Genomic DNA, 18,702 nt, shown 5'->3' with positions numbered 1-18,702 from the left:
TTTTTATGGCTGAGTAGTATTCCATTGTATAAATATACCACAGCTTCTTTATTCATTCAGTTGTCAGTAGACATTTACATTGCTTACATGTCTTGGCTATTGTAAATTGTGCTGCTATGAATATTGGGATGCATGCATCTTTTCAAAGTAGAAGTTTTCTCCAGATAAATGCCCAGGAGTGGGATTGCTGGATCATATGGTAAGCCTATTTTTAGTTTTTTGAGGAATCTCCATACTGTTTTCCATAATGGCTACACCAAACTACATTCTCACCAAAAGTGTAGGAGGGTTCCCTTTTCTTCACACCCTTTTCAGCATTTATCATTTGTGGACTTTCAAATGATGGCCATTCTAGGGGGAGGGTATAGCTCAAGTGGCAGAGTGCATGCTTAGCATGGATGAGGTCCTGGGTTCAACCCCTAGTACCTCCATCAAAAAACTAAATAAATAAATAAAACTAATTACCTCCCCCTGCAAAAAAAAAAAAAAAACAACAACAAAATCAAATGATGGCCATTCTGACTGGAGTGAGGTGATACCTCATTGTAGTTTTGATTTGCATTTCTCTGGTAATTAGCAATATTGAGCATTTTTTCATGTGCCTATTGTCCATTTGTAGGTCTTCATTGGATAATTGCTTGTTTATGTCTTCTGCCTTCTTGGCTTAGCTTTTAATTGAACTAGCAATTTCCAGGTCCTCTCTTTTGGAACACTTGTTCTTAGAATGTTCCCTTTTGGAACCCAGCTGCGATGCTGTGAAAAGTCCACTTGTAGGCACTCTGGTCAGCAATTGTAGGTGATCTTGCAGCTGAAGCTAGCATCAGTCCACGTGAATGAGCCCAATTATGTTCCTAGATGCTTACAACTTCAGTTGACTTCTTTGAAACTGAAGAACTGCCCAACTGAGCATGCAGAATCATGAGAAATAATGAAGTAGTTATTTTAAACCCCTAAGCTTCGGAATTACTTGTTATGAAACAATTTGTAATTGTAATATGTTGCCACAGTTACGCTAGGACCTACCCTATTCCATTCACTACCAATAATGGGATCTTCATTGTTTGCTGACTGACGAGTGATTTGGCTCCAAAATTCCTTAAAGTCTTCTAATTTGGACTACTTGGCACCAGCTATCTGAACTCAGTTCCCCTTAGTAACATTTGTTGAGATAGAGAAGATAGAGTGGTGCATGTACAAGGTTTATTGGGGAGCAATCAGGAGCAATGCCTGTGAGGGAGTAAGGGAAGGGTTGGGCAGAAGGAGAGATTGAACTGTGATACATTTGTCCCAGAGGTCTCAGCTAATCCCACAGGCATTCTGGGATGGAATAGACCTTTAGAGTTGTCCTGAATTAAGGCAAGAAGTCTGGGATGAGTAACTGGATGCAAGCTACCCCTAGAGAGGGGGCTAACGTGAGGCATCCTTGACAGTGCAACACGGCATCCGCTATAGTTGCCATTTAAAGCATTTTGTAATGTTTTGTTTCTTTTTTACTCCTCTGTCTTATGCCTATCAATTTTTCTTTGTCCTGCTTCTTCTCCCCACCTTGTTTGAAAGCTATAAATGCTTTCTGTTCTTTTTATTCTTATATTTTTGAATGTATATTTAACTTTATAACATTCTATCAATGTCTGTATTTAATCAGAACATCTCTTCTTTGCCTGGAAAGGATGGGATTTGTAATTACTTTTATGTGTTTTCTGATCCTAGCCCCTTTCCTTTGCTGCCTTTCTAGAATAATATATAAATCTAAATTATTATATTGTGTACTAATAATTTTTAAAACTAGTTTTTTCGCTTATCTAGCACTCTTTGTTGTATTCTGCGTCACTCACTCTTTTGCACATGTTAAAGATTTTATTGCAGTTAACCGTATAGTGATTATTCCTGAGCGAATGAGATACTTTCTTACTCCCTTAATATTTGAAAATTTTGAAATATTTGAAAATGTCTGTTATTTTGATTTACTTGAAATGCTGGTTGCTTGGGCATGACATATAGGTTAAAAATCAGTTTTTTCTTTGCACTTTGAAGTAGTTGCTTCGTTGTCTTCCAGCATCCTGTATTACCAATGAAAAATGTGATGAAATTCTGACTATTGTTTCTTTCCAGGTAACCTGGTTCTTCTTTCCAGAAAATTCGGTGTTCTTAAATAGCACCAAGATACATCTAGATGTGGATCATTTACCTTCACTTTTTTTCTTCCAGAATTTCAAGTAAACATAATTATTCCCTTTTGTGCTCTTTCGAGTCTGACTTCTTTCATTTGGCTGAATATTTTTGAGATTCATCCATATTTCTTTGTATATTACTAGTTTATCCTTTTTATTGCTGAGTAATAAAGTTTAATTTGCTTTTCTTCTCTAGTTGTCTGTTGCCAGTATATAGAAATGCAATTTTTACACTGAATTTGGCACAATGATTTTGCATTCAGCAACTGTAAACTCATTAATTCTAAGATTTCATTTTTAGATTCTTTTGGATTTTTAACATAAACAGTTGTGTCATCTGTAAATAATGATAGATCCTTTTTTTCTTTTCCATGCTTATTAATTTTAATTTTTAAAATCTTGCCTTATTACATTGATTAAGACCTCCTGCACAATACTGAATAAAAAGTAAGAGTGGTGGTAGAGAGATGCTTTCATCATTTCTGATCTCTGAAGGAAATTTCTAAGCATTCCACTATTAAGTGATTTATGCTGCATATCCTAACTTGTTTGTTAAGTGTCTTTTTGGTTTTTATAGTTAATGGACTTTTATCATTTTTTCTCCATCTGTTGGGATGGCTATGTGACTTTTCTTCCTCTGTCCGCTAATATGGGTAAAGTATATGGTTTATTTTAGAATGTTAAACTAATCTTGAATTCCTAGGAAAAACCCAACTAGGTCATGATATAGTATACTTTTTATATATTGCTTAGTTAAAAAATTAATTCCTGAGTAATATTGGCCTAAAAATTATTTCCTTGTAATGTCTTTGTTATAAACCAGCTTATACTGGCCTCAAGAGGCAAGTTAAGAATTGTTCTCTCTCTCTCTCTTTTTAATTTTCTGGAGTAGTTTGTACAAGATTGGTGTTCTTCCTTTCTTAAAATGTAGAATTTACCAGTGAAGCCATCTAAGTCTGGAGTTTTTTTGTGTGTGTGTGTGTGTGTGTGTGTGTGTGTGTGTGTGGTGGGTATGAGGGTTTTCAATTAGGGATTCAATTTCTTTAATAGGTATAGAGCCATCCAGGTTTTCTGTTTCTTATTGTGTCATTTTGCTAAGTGGTGTTTTTTTTCAGGAATTCATTCATTTTTATTCAATTTTTATACTGTCTTATGAATTTTAAATACATATCAAATTTGTGCTAATTTTCTCAGCTTTAATCCTGATATTGGTTACTGTGTCTCTTCTCTTTCTATGATCGTCCATTCAGGATTTCATCAATTTCATTGATCCTTTTATTTTCTTATTTTTTAATTTTTTTGAGTAAAGGTAGATTTATTTAGAAAGATACATGCTGCATAGAGTGTAGGCTGTTTCAGAAGGTAAGAGAAAGGCCAGGAGGTATGGGGGATGGGTGCTCAGGTTAGAATAAAAGTAGGTACACACTCCATAGATAGAGTGTGGGCAGTCTCCAAAGAGGAGGGAGCAAAAGGGTGGCCTCATTGATCCTTTTAAAGAATTAACTTTGAGCTTTCTGAGTATCTCAATGGTATATATATTTTCTATTGTATTGATTTCCCCATTTATCTTTTTAGTTTGTCTTCTTTTTTGCATATAATTATTTTTTTTCCCTAATTTCTTGAGATGGATGCTAAGATCACTGCATTTCAAAGCCAGAAAATGTTAAGAAAGATGAACAAGTCAAGAGAAAATGGATCATCTAACTAAAGAAAAGAACTTTGCTATTATTTGTAAATCTGGGAAATTTAGTTGATAATTTAGGAAACTCAAGACCTTGGCTGTCCTCTGAAAAGTGAAAACTGAAAATTGAAATAATCAAGGTAAAATACTAAGCTTTCAACATAATGTAAGTTTAAGAAACACATCTGTATATTAGTTTCTTTAAAAAATTAAGCTGGACTGGGGAGGGTATAGATCAAGTGGTAGAGCAAATGCTTAGCATTCACAAGGTCCCTGGTTCAGTCCCCAGTACCTCCTCTAAGAATAAATGAATAAACCTAATTACCCCCCCTAAAAAAAAACTTAAAAAGAAAAAAGACTACATAAAATTTTTAAAAATTAAGCTGGATTTTTAGAATAGTACATGCTATAATTCCATTTATAAAAAAACATAGAAAATTCATACTTATTTACAGTGTGAGAAAGCAGATCAGTGGGTTGAGATATGGCCAGGGAGAGACAGGAAGGCGAGATTACAAAGGGGCACAAGGTTGGAGGTGATGGACATGTTCACTATCTTAATTGTGGTGGTTTGGCAGGTATGTACATATATAAAAACTGATAAAATTGTACATTTTAATTATTTGCAGTTTAATTATGTCAATTATACTTCAGCAGAACTGTTTAGAAAACATACCATTATAGAAATAACAGGAAAAAAAAAGACGTCACTGCCCTGTCATCTTCCTTTTCTGACAAGAAGCGTACTGTAATTCTTGTCATTTTTTCTCTGTATATAATGTGCCTTTTTCTCTGATTACCTCCAAATTTCCCACTTGTATTTTTTCAGCAGATTGAATATAATATGCATTTGTAGTATAGTTATTATGTATATATACACACATATCTGCAATATACATACATATATATGTATGTAATATTTGATTTTATCTTTGCTTTTTACTAAGTTTCTTGGAACTGTAGTTTAATGTTTGTTAATAATTTTGGAAAATTCTTAGTTATTATTTCTTCAATTTTTTCCCTGTTCTTTCTCTCTTCTCCTATGGAATTCCATTTAGGCACATGTTAGACTGTTTAAGATTGATCCACAGTTCTTGGATGTTGTTTTCTGTGTTTCAGTTTGGGTGATTTCTGTTAATATATCTCCTAGTTCCCTGGTTCTTTCCTGGGTTCTGATATACTACTGATATGCATGTTGAAAACTTTCTAAATATATGTTACTGTAGGTTTTCTGCTTCTTGAAATTCCATCTGATTCTTTCTCTTAGTGGTCATCTCTTTGCTGAAATTTCCAACTGATTTTATATGTTTTTGCTTTTTCCATTAGTTTTTAACATAATAATCATTGTTATTTTTATACCTCTCACAGATAATTCTAACATCCCCATCATATCTGAGTCTGGTACAGTTTATAGCTTTGTTTTCTAGGGGTATGTTGTATATTTCTTGCCCCATAATTTTGTGTTGAAAGCCGTGCATCTTGTGTTGGGCAGTCGAAGCAGGTAAATAGATTGTATGCCAATAAGTAGGCATGCCTTCCCTTCTAGTAGGCATTTAGTGTGGGAGTTTGAGTTAATCTAGTGAGGAGTTTGGTTGAATTTGCAGTTTATTCATGCTGTGCTTATTCTCACTGCACAGTATGCTTCCTGTTTCTCTACCAATGTCTTCTTTTTGGGGGGTGGAGGCTAGTTTCCCTCAGCACTTTTCTTTTTGCACTACCTTCAGCTTTCAGTCTTCCATTCACCCTATGCCATATGAAGAAGGTCTGTCTCCATGCTTTTGCAACTCTCCTATCAGTATTCCAGTGTTACTTGTTATTTGATGCTTGTTAGCTTGGGGATGGGGGACAGAGGGGACATTCTCTGTTGTTCTGATTAAACTTTAGTGTTAGGTAGGCTGTGTGTCCCTGGGTGTTTGGGATGTTGTCTTCTTAGAGCTCTTGCCTTTCCACTATTTGTAGTTCTGTTTTCAGGACATAGTCTTGCCTCTCTCTTTAGGGTAGAGGGATTTTTCCTCTTCCCTTTCTTCATCTGCTGTGGGTTTATTGCAGTAGGCACTCTTTTTTGTAGACACAGTAGCTATTGTTCTCCTCCTCCAGGTCTGCACTACCAGTAACGCTTTTTCAGGACTCTAAATCATCTTTTGTTGTGTGATCAGTAGTTTGTGGAGAAAAGCGTGCAGAGGTGTGAACTCCCTCTATATGTGTGGCTCCTAGCAGTTTCACATTCTTTTGTGAGCCCACATGTAACATCTCCCAATTTGTTGAGTTGGTTATAGCAAATTCTTACTGGTGTGTGGCTGTGTTTGCCGCAGGTAAGCAACTGCCATCTTTCCTTGTGGACACTTGTCTCTCCTTAGATTTTAGACCACTTGGTTGTCCTGTGACCTCAGTTCTCTGAAGGGTTCAGGAAAATCTTGACCTTGCATTTTGGCTTTTTGTTGTTGCGTTTAAAGGGTTAGAACAATGTTTTTTGCATCTCTCTACATCTTGAGCAGAAGCCAGAAATCTTTTAATTTTTTTGTCTTTTTTAATTGACTTCTAAGAATTCTTTATATTCTCTAGATATATATTCTTTGTCAGATAGTTGTATTGAAAATATTTACTCCCAGTTTATTGTATTTATACTTTCTTGTGTCTCTTGCTGTACTTGTTTTAAAATTTGATAAATTTCAGTTTTTAATTTTTTAATGTTTAAAGCTTGCTATGCCCTAAGTTATTTTTATATACTGTAAGCTCATGAAGATATTTTTCAATGTTTTATTTTAAAAGTGCTGCTATAATTTTAGCTTATATGCCTAGATTTATGATCTATCTTAAGTTAATTTTTGTTTGTTGTACAAGGAAAATACTGAGGTTCATTTTTCCCTATATGTTTATCCAATTGTTTTCCTACCATTTATTGAAAAGACTTTCCTTTGCCCATTTAATTGCTTTGACAACTTTTTCAAAAATTAATTGACCAAATATATATGGTTTTACTTCTAAACTCTGTTCTTTTCTGTTGATTCTTTCTTTCCTTACACCAGTATCACACTGTCTTGATTTCTGTAGCTTTATTGTAAGTTTTGAAATCAGATAGAATGAGAACTCCAACTTTGTTCTTTTTCAGGATTGATTTTATACTCCAGGTATTTTGTATTTTTTTACACATTTTGGAGTAAAATTTAAAATTTCTCCAAACAAAGCCTACTAATACTTAGCCTACATCTCAATTAGAGGAAAATTGATTTGTTAATAATATTGTTTTCCAGTGAATGGACATGGTATAGCTTTCCATTTATTTGTATCTTAATTAATTTCTCTTAGCAATATTTGGTAATTTTCACTGTAAAAGATTTGAATCTCTTCTGTTGAATTTATTCCAAGTATTTTATCCTTTTTTATTCTATTGTAAATAAAATATTTGTACTGCATTTTCCAATTATTTCATGCTAGTATGTGGAAATACAGTCAGTTATTTTTGTTTTGACCTTGTACCCTGTAACTTTGCCAAATTCATTTATTAATTTTAGAAGTCTAAATAAATCCTAGCATTTTCTATGTAAAAATTAAGCATTTATAAATGGCAAGTTTAACTTCCTGCTTTTCAATATTTATGGACTTTCGATTTTACCTAAGCTAAAGAATTGCTGATGCTATTATTACAGTTTTTAATTGGCTTTATTGGGATACAATTTTCATATGATAAAATGTATTCATTTTAAGAGTATAATTAAAGAGTTTTGACAAATGCCTAACGTCATGTAGTAACTATCCAAATCATGAAGTAGGACTTTCTATCACCACCCAAATCCTCTCAAACCCTTGTTCAGTCAGTCCTCTACCCTAATTTGGCCCCTGAGAACCACTGATATGCATTGTCACTTAATTTTACCTTTCTTTGAATATTATTTAGAAGGAATTATATGTAGTATTTTCTATCATATTTTACCTCTACATATATCATAAACCACAAAATTCAGCGTTACAATTTTTGTTGTAAATCATGGATTATCTTCTAAATAAAAGAAGAATAGGAAATGTAGTCTTTTTCTCTTTACACATATATCCCATTTCTGTTATCTCCATTCCCTTCTGTATGTCTGAGTTTCCCTCTTGTTTATTTCCCTTCAACCTAAAAATATTCCTTTAGTATGGAATTCTGTATCTATAGGGTTTGGGGTTTTTTTTTTTCCAATGGTTAAGACTTATAATTCCATTCCATTGTCTTTTGGCCTACATTATTTTTGATGATGAACTATCTGTCATTTGTATTGCTTTGCTTAATGTATAATATTTCTCTCTCTTGCTCTTTATTTGTCTCTCTTGCTCTTGGAAGGGTGTGCTTTCAAAAAAACTTTTTAATCTGTTCTTTTCAAGCATTTGACTTAGATGGACCTGCGTGTGGTTTCGTTTCTATTTATTCTCTTTGGGTTTCTGAGATTCTTGAATCTGTAAGTTGATGTTGTTTACCCAATTTGAGGAAATTATTTTTTCAAATAAATTTTCTATCTGAATCCTTTCTCCCTTCCTCCTAGGACTTCAGCTACATGCAAAGTATCTTGATATTGTCCTAATACTGATACTAGCTCTCACAGTTTCTATGAATTCAGAATTCTGAATCATCTGAAATTCTGAATTATTGGGTAGTTTCAGCTGAGGTCTCTCATGAAGTTGCAATCAGATGTTGGCTGGAGATTCAGTCATTTGAAGGCTTGATTGGGGTTGAGGAAATTACTTCAATTACAGTTCACTCACATGGCTAGCAAGTTGGTTCTCCCCACACCATTTCCATGGGGCTTCTTGAGTATCCTCATGCCATGGCCTCCCTCAGAATGAGCAATACAAGAGATAAAGGAAGAATCTGCAATGCTTTTATGATGTTGGAAATCACACCTCTTAACTTCTACCATATTCTGGTTGTCATATAGGTCAATCCTAATTTAGTGTTGTATGTAAACTCAGAAGGGTGTGAGTACTAGGAAGTGAAAATCATCTTGGAGATTGGATACTGTATTCTGCTTTCAAGTCCACCTACCATTTCTTCTGCAGTCTGTACACTTCTATAAACCCTTTGAATAATTTTTTTTGCCAAAGTTCAGATAGTTTGCTTGTTCAGTTTTTAAATTTCCCATAGTTTCTTTTGAATAGTTTTCATTTCTCTGATACGACTACCCGTCTATACACTAATTATGACTCTCTTTTCCTTTAATTATATGAATATATATATATAGTATTAAATGATTTGTTTATGAATATCAACCTATGAATCATCTTGGGGTTGGTTTCTATTGATCAATTTTTCTTTTGACTATGGCTCACATTTTTCTGCCACTTCACGTATCTAGTATAGCTAGTCTTTTTTTTTTTTTTTTGGTACTCTGTGGATTGTCAGTGGTTCCTTGCAGAGATTCTAGATTCTATTAGCTTTTTCTTGAAGAGATTTCTTTTCTTCTAACCCACAGTTAAATTTGGTGGGACTCATACTCCAAACTCTGTCTCTCCTGTGGTAAAAAACAGCTAAAATTTCTCAGCTTTTTCAGCCTTCACACTTATTGTTTTGTGCTTTTTGCTGGGTTCCTTCGAATCTCCCACACATATGCTTAGTTCAGAGATTAACCTAGTATTTGAGCACAGTTCATATGTAGATTTTTGGATTCCTCTGATGTGTGGTCCCTTCTTTTTTGGAATTCTCTCCTCAATTTTTAGCCTCTCTGCCAGCCCTAAATTCTGTTTTCTGATACCTCAAGCTACTAAGTGTTATGCTGCCTGCAGAGCCTTCAGAGGAAGAGCTGAATAAATGTGCATCTTATTCAGAAAAGTTCCTTTCTTTCATAAATTACATCATTTCCAGTTTTCTGATTTTGGTGGTTCTTTCTGCACATTTAAATAACTATTTTTACACTTAATTTAGAAATTATAATTGTCATATGCAGAAAGATCAGTCATACCAGCGCCTCTACCATACCAGAATGGAACCTTGTCCATTTATGTTTGCATGAGAGACAAAATAGCTCGTTAGTAGCCTTGGGACCCCAATCTTGTTCAATGATGGGCTTCACTGTAAGATGCCAGAAATCAAGATCCTTTGTTGAGGGGGTAACCTAACTGTCAGTATTCATGGGTCCCCTTCCCCTTGGGTTGTTTAGTTTTCTGTTTGAGAAATCCTCTAATTTCTGTATAGCTGGGAATGTGATAGATACAACCCTATTTTTCAGCATTCTGGCTGCCTATTGGACCTGGAAATCTCACCATTTATTCTGTAGAGCTGTGTGAATCCCTCTGTTTTCAATACAATCAACGCTGTACCTTGTGGTAAGACATAATTCATTATTGTTCAACATTTCCAAAGATTAAATCCACTCTCTTTTCCAGGGGTTTGGGGGGGGTGTGTTTTTTGACTGTGAATGATAGAAGAAGAAACATAGAGGCCTAAGAGCTTCATATAAAAAAACATTGAACCAATGTCTTTTTCTCCACTCCACTCTTAGAAAGACCTGATACTCTAATCCTTGAGTACTTCTGAAATTCCTTGGTAAGAATTATATTTCTTCATTTTGGCTCCTCCCATTGCAAATCAGGGTTTCAAGTCTATTCAGTCTTTTACATGAGTTACTATTTGTTCATCTGTTCTGAGATTCCAGGTTTTAGTTGATATCATTTCTCCCTTTCTTTCTGTGGATATATATGCCCTTGTTCCTTTTCTGGTCATATTAAATATTTCATACAGAGTCATAATAAATTGCATGTATTCTATTCCTGTTTCATCTGTTTTAAAATAATATTTATTCGTCTTGAATTTTTAAATGAACAAAAACTGCATTTACCCTCTTTTCAAACTTCAGCTAGTAGCAGTTTTTATAAAAGTTTGTTGTGAAAAGCCTAAGTGTCAAATGACCCAACTAATATTGAATTTGAATATCAATTCTACTATCACCTCTGTACCATGAAATGGTATTTCTTAGCTATTGTTCTCTAAAATAGAAGGAGAAAAAAGCTTATGATCTCTTTCAATGTAATATGCTTGCTTTGGGCTTATGTTATAAAAGAATTGCTCACAACAGACAAGTATCTACATGCAGTGCTGCCACTTAAGGACTTGCCTCAGAGGTGTGAATAAAAATGGCCTCGCCACTACTTCATGCCCATCCCTCTGCCAGTCAGTGCAAGTCAAGGGAAACTTATTTAGTAAGAACTAGAATCTAGTTTCAGGAGCTTTATCAGCTTGATTTGCTTATGAATTTGTTTTCTAACATGAAGATTAGTGAATTCATTCTCTGAAAAGTAACAAGTCATGTGAGCATTTTCAGTCTTTTACTATATGATTCAGTATTTAATTGAATTTGTAAGAATCTGCATATACTTGCTATTCTTTAGGCCATTTGTAAACTGAGCATATGCTCATCTTCATAAAATTACCTGTGACGGATAGTTTTTGTATTTATTTTTCATTCCCAATCAACTAAGGGTCACATTCCTATCATTAATTGGTTAGATTTTTGGTGTTTTGTTTTTGTTTTTTGGTAGTTCACCAATATAGCACAAAAGCTATATTGATTAAGAGTAAGAAATTAATCAATAATAGAAGAGACTACTGGACTGTGTTTAGTGGTATAATCAGGAATTGAGACACACTGAGAAGAGTTTAGTGCATGTTTCAGGAAAGTCAGACCAAAAAAAAAGGACTAAGAGTAACACCTGTGAAGTAAGATTAAATAAAGGGCTTTGAGTTAGCGAGAAATGAGATCTGATATTATGTCTTTATATAATATACAAATATTTATTACAGAACATAATGACTAATTATTGTTCATCTCTGCTGAAATCTAAAAAGAAAAATGTTCAGGGGTAGAAATATAGATGATATAGATTTAACCAGCACTTAGAAGGGTAGCCTGAAGGTTGATGGACAGCCATTAGAATGCTTGTGATGGAACACATCTCTTGGGAAGAGGGAAGAGCTTTAAATGTAGCAATCTACTCTGTCATGAATGATGACAAGTCCCACCTTAAGGTAGAGGGCCAGACTAGTTGGCTTCCACAGGGCCCTTCGGGGTCACTTATTTTGCTAGTCTTCAGAAACTGGGAGTCAACTAGACATAGCAAATATCTGCCCTTTTCAGGTGCTCCAACAGTCAAAGGAGGCAGTGCCAGCCAACAGCATCTATTCCAACTGAAGACTTCATTCAAAGGTGAGTCAGGTCAGCGTGGATCCAGGCGCTTCCCTTTCCTCCAGCTTTCACTAGCTCCTGGCACAGGAGCCCTGGGGGATCTGCGACCATAGGACACCCTTCCCAGCTGTCAGTATAACCTTTGACAGAGGGAGGAACAAGAAATAGCTGGTTAGCTGGTGTTAGGTGGGAGGGGCTCACCATCGAGACACGCTCAAGGAGAGATGAGTTGCGCCAACAGCCAGGTCTCTTTCTCCATCCTGCTTGCCACCCAGACCAATGTGCTCCCAGAGCGCGCTGGGCGACTGCCACTCCCGGGGTGTCCCAATGCGCGTGGTCCCTTCCAGGCTCCTGGCTCCCCGGGGAGGGCCCGTGGGATGATGTCCTGGTCCTTGTGCCTTCTCAAGCTCCTGCATCCGGAGCCGCCCTAGCCGACACCGCCGCAGCCACTGCCAGGGAGGGAGAGGGAAAAAGGGAGGGGGTTGGAAAGCTCGGCGGAGGGAGGAGGGGAGGTGGGAAGGGAAGGAGCGAAGGGGGAGGGAACCTCTCTCTTTAGCAGTGCCTCCGCCTCTTCTCTCTCGGCTGACAGCGACTCGGGTTCTCCCTCCACACCCTTTGCCAGTTCCTTGCCCCCTTCTCCGCCCATTTTCTCTCCGAATTGTGCAGAAAAGGAGCCGCAGCCCAAGCGCGGCTGAGGGCGCCGGGCGGGGGAGGCGGCGGCGGTGGGTGTGTGCGTGTGTGTGAAGGACGCCACCTCTTGCTCCTGCGTTTGCAGGCGGCAGCGGGCGGCGGGGCTGCTTGCTTTGGCAACAGAGGCGACAGCGGCGGCAGCTTCCGGAGTCCCGCCGCGAAGATGCTCAAAGTCACGGTGCCCTCGTGCTCAGCCTCGTCCTGCTCTTCGGTCACCGCCAGTGTGGCCCCGGGGGCCGGGAGCCTTATCCCGGATTACTGGATCGACGGCTCCAACAGGGATGCTTTGAACGATTTCTTCGAGGTGGAGTCGGAGCTGGGACGGTAAGACGGAGGGCGGTGAGCTGGGGCGCGCGGAAGGCGCCCTGGACCTAGTGGAGCCGGGTGCCCTGCGCGCGGGCTCGGGCTTCTGGGGAAGCCCGCGGCGAGCACCGGGGGCTGTCCCTCTCGAAGCGACAGCTCCCGAGGATGCGAGAGCCGGCCTCCCTGCCCTTCGGTTTCTACCCGCCTAGTGTCTGGGAGAGAGTTCAGCATCATTCAAGTGAAAGCCGGGTCTCTCCGGGAGCGCCCAGGCCGGTGCAGCTGCGAGCAGCAGTCCGACTCTCCCACTCACCCTCCTCCTCGCCGGCTGCCACTTCCCTTGGATGACAGCTCCCACCGCACGTGGGCCCTGCTTTCCCAATTGGTGTCTTTGCTCACGATTATAGCTTGCCAGAGGGTCTTGTTTGTCCAGTTATTTTTTGGGGTGCGGGGCGGAGGGTGCCTCTCCAAATCATGACAGAATTATTAAATTAGATTCTTCCTTCTTCCCCTCATCAAGCTCTCCAAAGCAAGTGGCACTAGAAATTAAACTTAAACACTAGCTTCCCTGCAGAGTCTGCTCAGGAGTGAAGGGGGAATGAATCATTTAAGAGAGTTGAAGGCAGAATAATGAACTAGTATTGCTTTAAAGAAGAATCAACACATGGAGTCCAGGCAGCGGTAATTAGTGAGAAGAGTTCTGCTGCTCTTCTTTCATGTGTTGGAGTGATTTATTTAAATTATGTATGCAGAAAGCCTTCTCCCTGGGGTTACAGGAATATCCCACATCCCTCCTCTGAAGATCCAAACAGGTAGTGGTTTGGCGATGTGAATGATGCCATATGTTCTCATGTTTTTATCCATTGAAAATTATTTTCTTTCCCTTCCTTCTTTTTTCTTTCTTTCCTTTCTTTTACCCCTAGATAAGGAGACTTCTTTTCAACACTCATTTTAGAACCAGGTCCTTTATTATAGGGAATCTAAAGGTGTAATTTTAACTGTTAACAAGTTGAAGCTTCTGTACTTAATTTTTTTTTTGCAATTTTATTTTCCATTTTCTTTTTGCTGTAAAGAGTTTAGCTAACAGCCATTTTCTATTTTATGGCACTGGAGACTGCAGTGTGGGATTCTGGATGTGGATACTTGTGGGACTCTTTAAGGGCCACCCTTCTCTTCCAGATTTCCACCACTGTTAATGGCAGAAGTGTGTATAAGAAAGGCAAAACTTCTGAATGAAAATTTAGGAGTTGTTACTGTTTTAAAATGTTACAAAATATTTGAGCATTGAATAACGTATACATAAACATCCTGTTTTGATCAAGTTTTTCTGTGTTTATCTGAAGATCTGCTGTGTATGCATTCCCTAGTCGGCTGAAAATGAAATGTCTCCTACTTTAAGGTTTGAAGCGTACATAATTGTATGATGAGCTGCAGTGCAGCAATGTGAACTTCTCAATAAGGTGATAATCTACCTAAAATTATTTACTTAGTAAGTTTTAGAAACTGCCACTTAGTTGAGGAAGTGCCTGATGGCGCTATAGGGACTGTCCCACCACCAAATCTAACTGCTTTCTGAGTAACATTTACCTTAGTTGCCTCTAATTGGCTCAGACTTGTCATCAGCATATATTATCTTTATGATTAAGTGTCACCATCTGGAAGCTCAAGAAATTTCCTTTAATTTAAGGAATGGGAAAGTGGGTAGAAAAAAAATAAATTGCCAGTTGTATACATATACAGGATGGTAGACTTCATAGGAAAAAAACCTAAGGAATTTGAAGTATTACATTTTTTAAAAGCTTTTTGCTTGATTTTACAGTAAATTTGGGGGCATGAATATAAATCAGCTGTATATTGCTAAGACTCTCACTCTGATATCTAGTCGTTTGATTGCCATGAAAAACACAGATTTAAAATATTTTGAGATAAGGTTAAAAATATTACTTCTGCTCTCTTTTTCAGTGTTCATGTATATTAGGTAAATTCTCTGTAGATGGCAGTATTGGTGGGTGCATCCTTAATTACTCCATTGGATTGAGACTTTGAAAAGTATTATCACTTAATGATCAAAGTTATTTTTTAACAAAATAAACATAAAGCAACTATGTTACAGATTTAATTACTAAGAATTTATAAAACCAGAGAATGCAACAGAATTATAATTGTAGATTTGACTGAGTGACAAGTCATCTTCCTCCCCACACCAGTCTTGGGCTGAATCTGCCTGCCAGTGGTGACTCCAAAGCCAAAACATTTAATTCACCAGTAGCACAGCTGTCATTAAGATGTAAGAGTACAATGCCCCTGGTGTTATGTGGTGCCATTGTGGTTAGTTTCAGGGTGTAGACAGTTCTCTCCAGATTAAGTGTAGATTAAGTAATAGATTAATCTATTACAATTTTCTGTGGTAAACTTGTGGCTCCTGAATTCAAGAAGATTGGACATATGACCCTAGATGTATTTGGGGATTTCAAGGGATGAAATTCCCAAGGCTATAACCACCTGAAGCCTCTGGATGGTGCTGACATTCAGACTAGGGTGGGTATGATAGCTTCCTTTTTTTTTAAGGATAAGTGAAGCAGGGACTTAAAGATATGAGAGGGACTATGAGTTTCAAGCAAACTAATTTATTTTTCAAAAACCCACATTTGAAAGTACTGCTTTGTTTATCAACTTTGTTTAAAAGTTTACAAAAATCATGATACACCAACAAATTCAGTTCTACTTAAAAAGATGAATTGGCCATGATCCTATTTGGGGCTCCATATCCTAGAGAGTTGTTGGTCCTTTGCCCAGTGATTTGAGAAACTGGCATTTTAAAGGCTGTTCCAAGGGAGAAGGGAGCCTGCTTCTGGTCCAGATTCTGTCCAGTGGTTTGGCATACGGAGGGACAGGATTTGGCCTGGGCTGTTTGTGGTAAGGATTTGGCTCTGTGCATCCAAACCTATGTCCTGTCTCTAGTTATTTCTCACCTTTTGTTTCTGTCCATTGTATGAGACTGAAAGAATGTTTATAACAAAACTAGATGTATTCCTACACATACAAGTTCAGGGAAGCCAAATGAAAGATAATTAGGACAAAAGAATGAGTGTGAAAGTTACAGAATTAAAATATTTTGAGAAAAGTTTAAAAATTCTTACTTCTACTTTCTTTTTCAGATCAAAAACTGATTTTTTTGGAATCATTTTTTAAAAAAAATTTCCATTCCACTCTTTCAAGACACCACCACACCATGTGATTCACAATTTTAAAAAAATCACTCATATGGCAACCCAATTTAAGCAAAATTATATAGGATCCCTTGCTATGTGTATTCTTGCTCAGGAACCAGGTGGACTTAGATAGTGAGTCATATGTGTGTATAAAATGGAAAAAAGTTCCATGAAACAGTGTTTATTCTTATTACCAACAATGTACTCTAATATTTCCTATTCTGTACTGCTTGGTTTTATTCTAGTTCATTATAAAATATTGGCTGGACCCATCTGATTTCACATCCCACAAGTAGGTTGTGACTCAGTTCAAAAGGTGCTGTTTTAGGCCATAAATCTGTGTATGCCAGATTAAAGTATGAGGCAGAGTCCTTTTGAAAGACACCCTGCAGATGCCCCTGGTAATACTGAGTAGTGTCTCTGCACAGCTCAGTAGAGAAAAGTTCTCCTATCTTTACCTCCAGCATTATAGGGTTTCCCTTTTCAAACATTTTTGGGAAAACTCTAGTATCTCCAAAGACCTCCTGGGTACACTGTACTTTGGACTAGCTGAGTGGAGGAGGAGACTGGACCAGGGGCACTTTCACCGTGGAGCAGAGGAATCCAGAGGCCCGAGCAGGGCTGTATTCTCCTTGGTAACCCATAACTTTGGCCCTAGGTAATGGCCAGCAAATGCTTCCTGCAAGGAAACAGTACATTTTCTAATGGAAACAGAAGGGCTCTACCCAGGGCTCCTGTTGAGAAGGAATTAGATCCTCTGCTTACCTTTTACCCTTCCTTCTGTTTGTTTGAGCCCCTCCTTGAGATGTTCTTAGACAGCGCTTCTCGGGTCTTGGTCTTTCGCTCTCACTGTCCTTTAGGGCTCCCCAGCCTATCGAGTGTATCCTCACTGGCTACGGATCTCCTGCCACACACACTGCACTTGGTATCTTAAGCTTTTTGAGGGATAGTGTGTTTTTTTAATCCTAATAGGAATTTAAAATGTATCTGTTCAGTCCCTCTCTTGTTCTCTGTGCACCTAATTTTTTTCTCTGGCAGTTGACTCAGGAGCAAGGTGGGATTGCAAGTGGTGGGGATGCACAGGCTCTTTGCGTGAAAACTAACAACAAGCTCCTGGAAGGCAGGATCTGTGGATCTGGCTGGTTCAGTACAGTATTGTGTGCTCATTGCCTAGCACAGTGCTCAGTATTCAACAAGTAATTTTAAAGAGAAAGAGAATGAATGAATGATAACAAGATGGGCCAAGCACAGTTGGACATGTAGTTGGTCTCTGTCAGTCCTGATGTGAAGATCTCCATTCTAGTGACCTAAGAGAAAGGAAAATCTGATGAGCTGTGTATCTTCTCCCTGAAACTTGTGTGACTGTGATCCTAATCTCACTCTGTGTTGGTTTCCTTTGTTCGCAGTGGGAGTGTTGATAACTGCCACTTCTGTAGTTTGTAGATGTTGAATATAATGCTACTTTTCTGTTGGTAGAGTGTTTTGTGGCTCTGAAATGAAAGGGGTTCAGTTTCACCTTCACTATTGTTTTACCACAGGCATGTTAGAATTAGGAGTTAAATCAACTTGAATTCAAAGGAATGAAATGCCTCCAAGCTACGCCAACCACTAAAGTTGATATATAGTAAATGCTAAATTTGGAAATACTTTCATTATAAAGAGCCTTAAAATCAAGTGAAGACTATGATAGGATCATTACTTTAAGAACACACTATTTTTCCGTATTTAAATACTGTTACAAGGGTAAAAAGTACTCCTAATTTAGAGAAAAAAAAAAAGACAGGTGCTATCTGTTTCTGACTTGTTCTCAAGAACTTAACTTGAAAAAAAAAAAGAGAAAGAAAGAAAACACTAACCACAAAATAGCTTCAAAGACCTTTCTTGTAAACACGTTACCCTCAGTTACATCTGTGTGAATTATGTGTTGGTAGTATTACATTTGAGAGTAAAGTACTGAGTGGTAGCCAAATGAACTGTTTCAACTACTAGTTGTTTCATTTTATGTTAATGACTTTTTGTTGTTGTTAGCTGAAATCGTAGTTCTCTTCAGACTTCCTTTCAAGAAAGCTAACATAGCTAATAAAAATATTAATTAAAAAAATTCAAGGTCAGGTTTATTCTGCAAGATGTAGTGTATAATTGAGTCAATGAATTATATAATTCAGGCTGAAGAATAACTACATGAAATCAGTAGCAGTTAGAATCAAGGTTTTACTCAAACTAATCTTTACCTTAATGATTTAAAAAATCTATTTGATAATGTAGGATCAGCTGAAAACTTCATAACTCCAGTGGTTTAATTAGGAAGTTAGATCTAAATATTGATGGCATAGTATTAGCATATAAAGAACGGGGACTCTTCAGTGCAATCAATTTTAAAAATTCTAATTGCTAATGGAAGGCAGTGGTTGTGTGGGTGGTGTAAAATAATGAAAGGTTTGGGTGGAAGATCAGTGGCGGAGATCAAATAAGGACAGAGTGCTAGACAGAGGACGATT

The 18,702-nt window shown here is 37.5% G+C and overlaps 1 protein-coding gene and 1 long non-coding RNA gene across 3 annotated transcripts in view; both read left to right on the top strand.

Annotated features, from left to right (window-relative positions):
- LOC140695599 (uncharacterized) overlaps nt 1–12,023 on the top strand; it is a 77,126-nt gene extending 65,103 nt beyond the window's left edge. The window contains exons 3-4 of the long non-coding RNA XR_012071251.1: nt 10,050–10,146; nt 11,955–12,023. This is a non-coding gene — a long non-coding RNA (uncharacterized lncRNA). The remainder of the gene's footprint in view (nt 1–10,049; nt 10,147–11,954) is intronic.
- Nucleotides 12,024–12,781: 758 nt separating this feature from the next.
- CAMK4 (calcium/calmodulin dependent protein kinase IV) overlaps nt 12,782–18,702 on the top strand; it is a 190,335-nt gene continuing 184,414 nt past the window's right edge. For both annotated transcript variants that reach the window (XM_031673183.2, XM_006203975.4), the window contains exon 1: nt 12,782–13,016. In XM_031673183.2, coding sequence (XP_031529043.1) covers nt 12,856–13,016 — 161 coding nt within the window. In that variant the 5' untranslated portion in view covers nt 12,782–12,855. The remainder of the gene's footprint in view (nt 13,017–18,702) is intronic.

The sequence above is a fragment of the Vicugna pacos genome, chromosome 3 (genome assembly GCF_048564905.1).
Source record: "Vicugna pacos chromosome 3, VicPac4, whole genome shotgun sequence".
Taxonomy (NCBI): Eukaryota; Metazoa; Chordata; class Mammalia; order Artiodactyla; family Camelidae; genus Vicugna; species Vicugna pacos.
The sequence above is the reverse complement of the archived record's forward strand: the minus strand, read 5'-3'. Positions and strand labels throughout refer to the sequence as shown.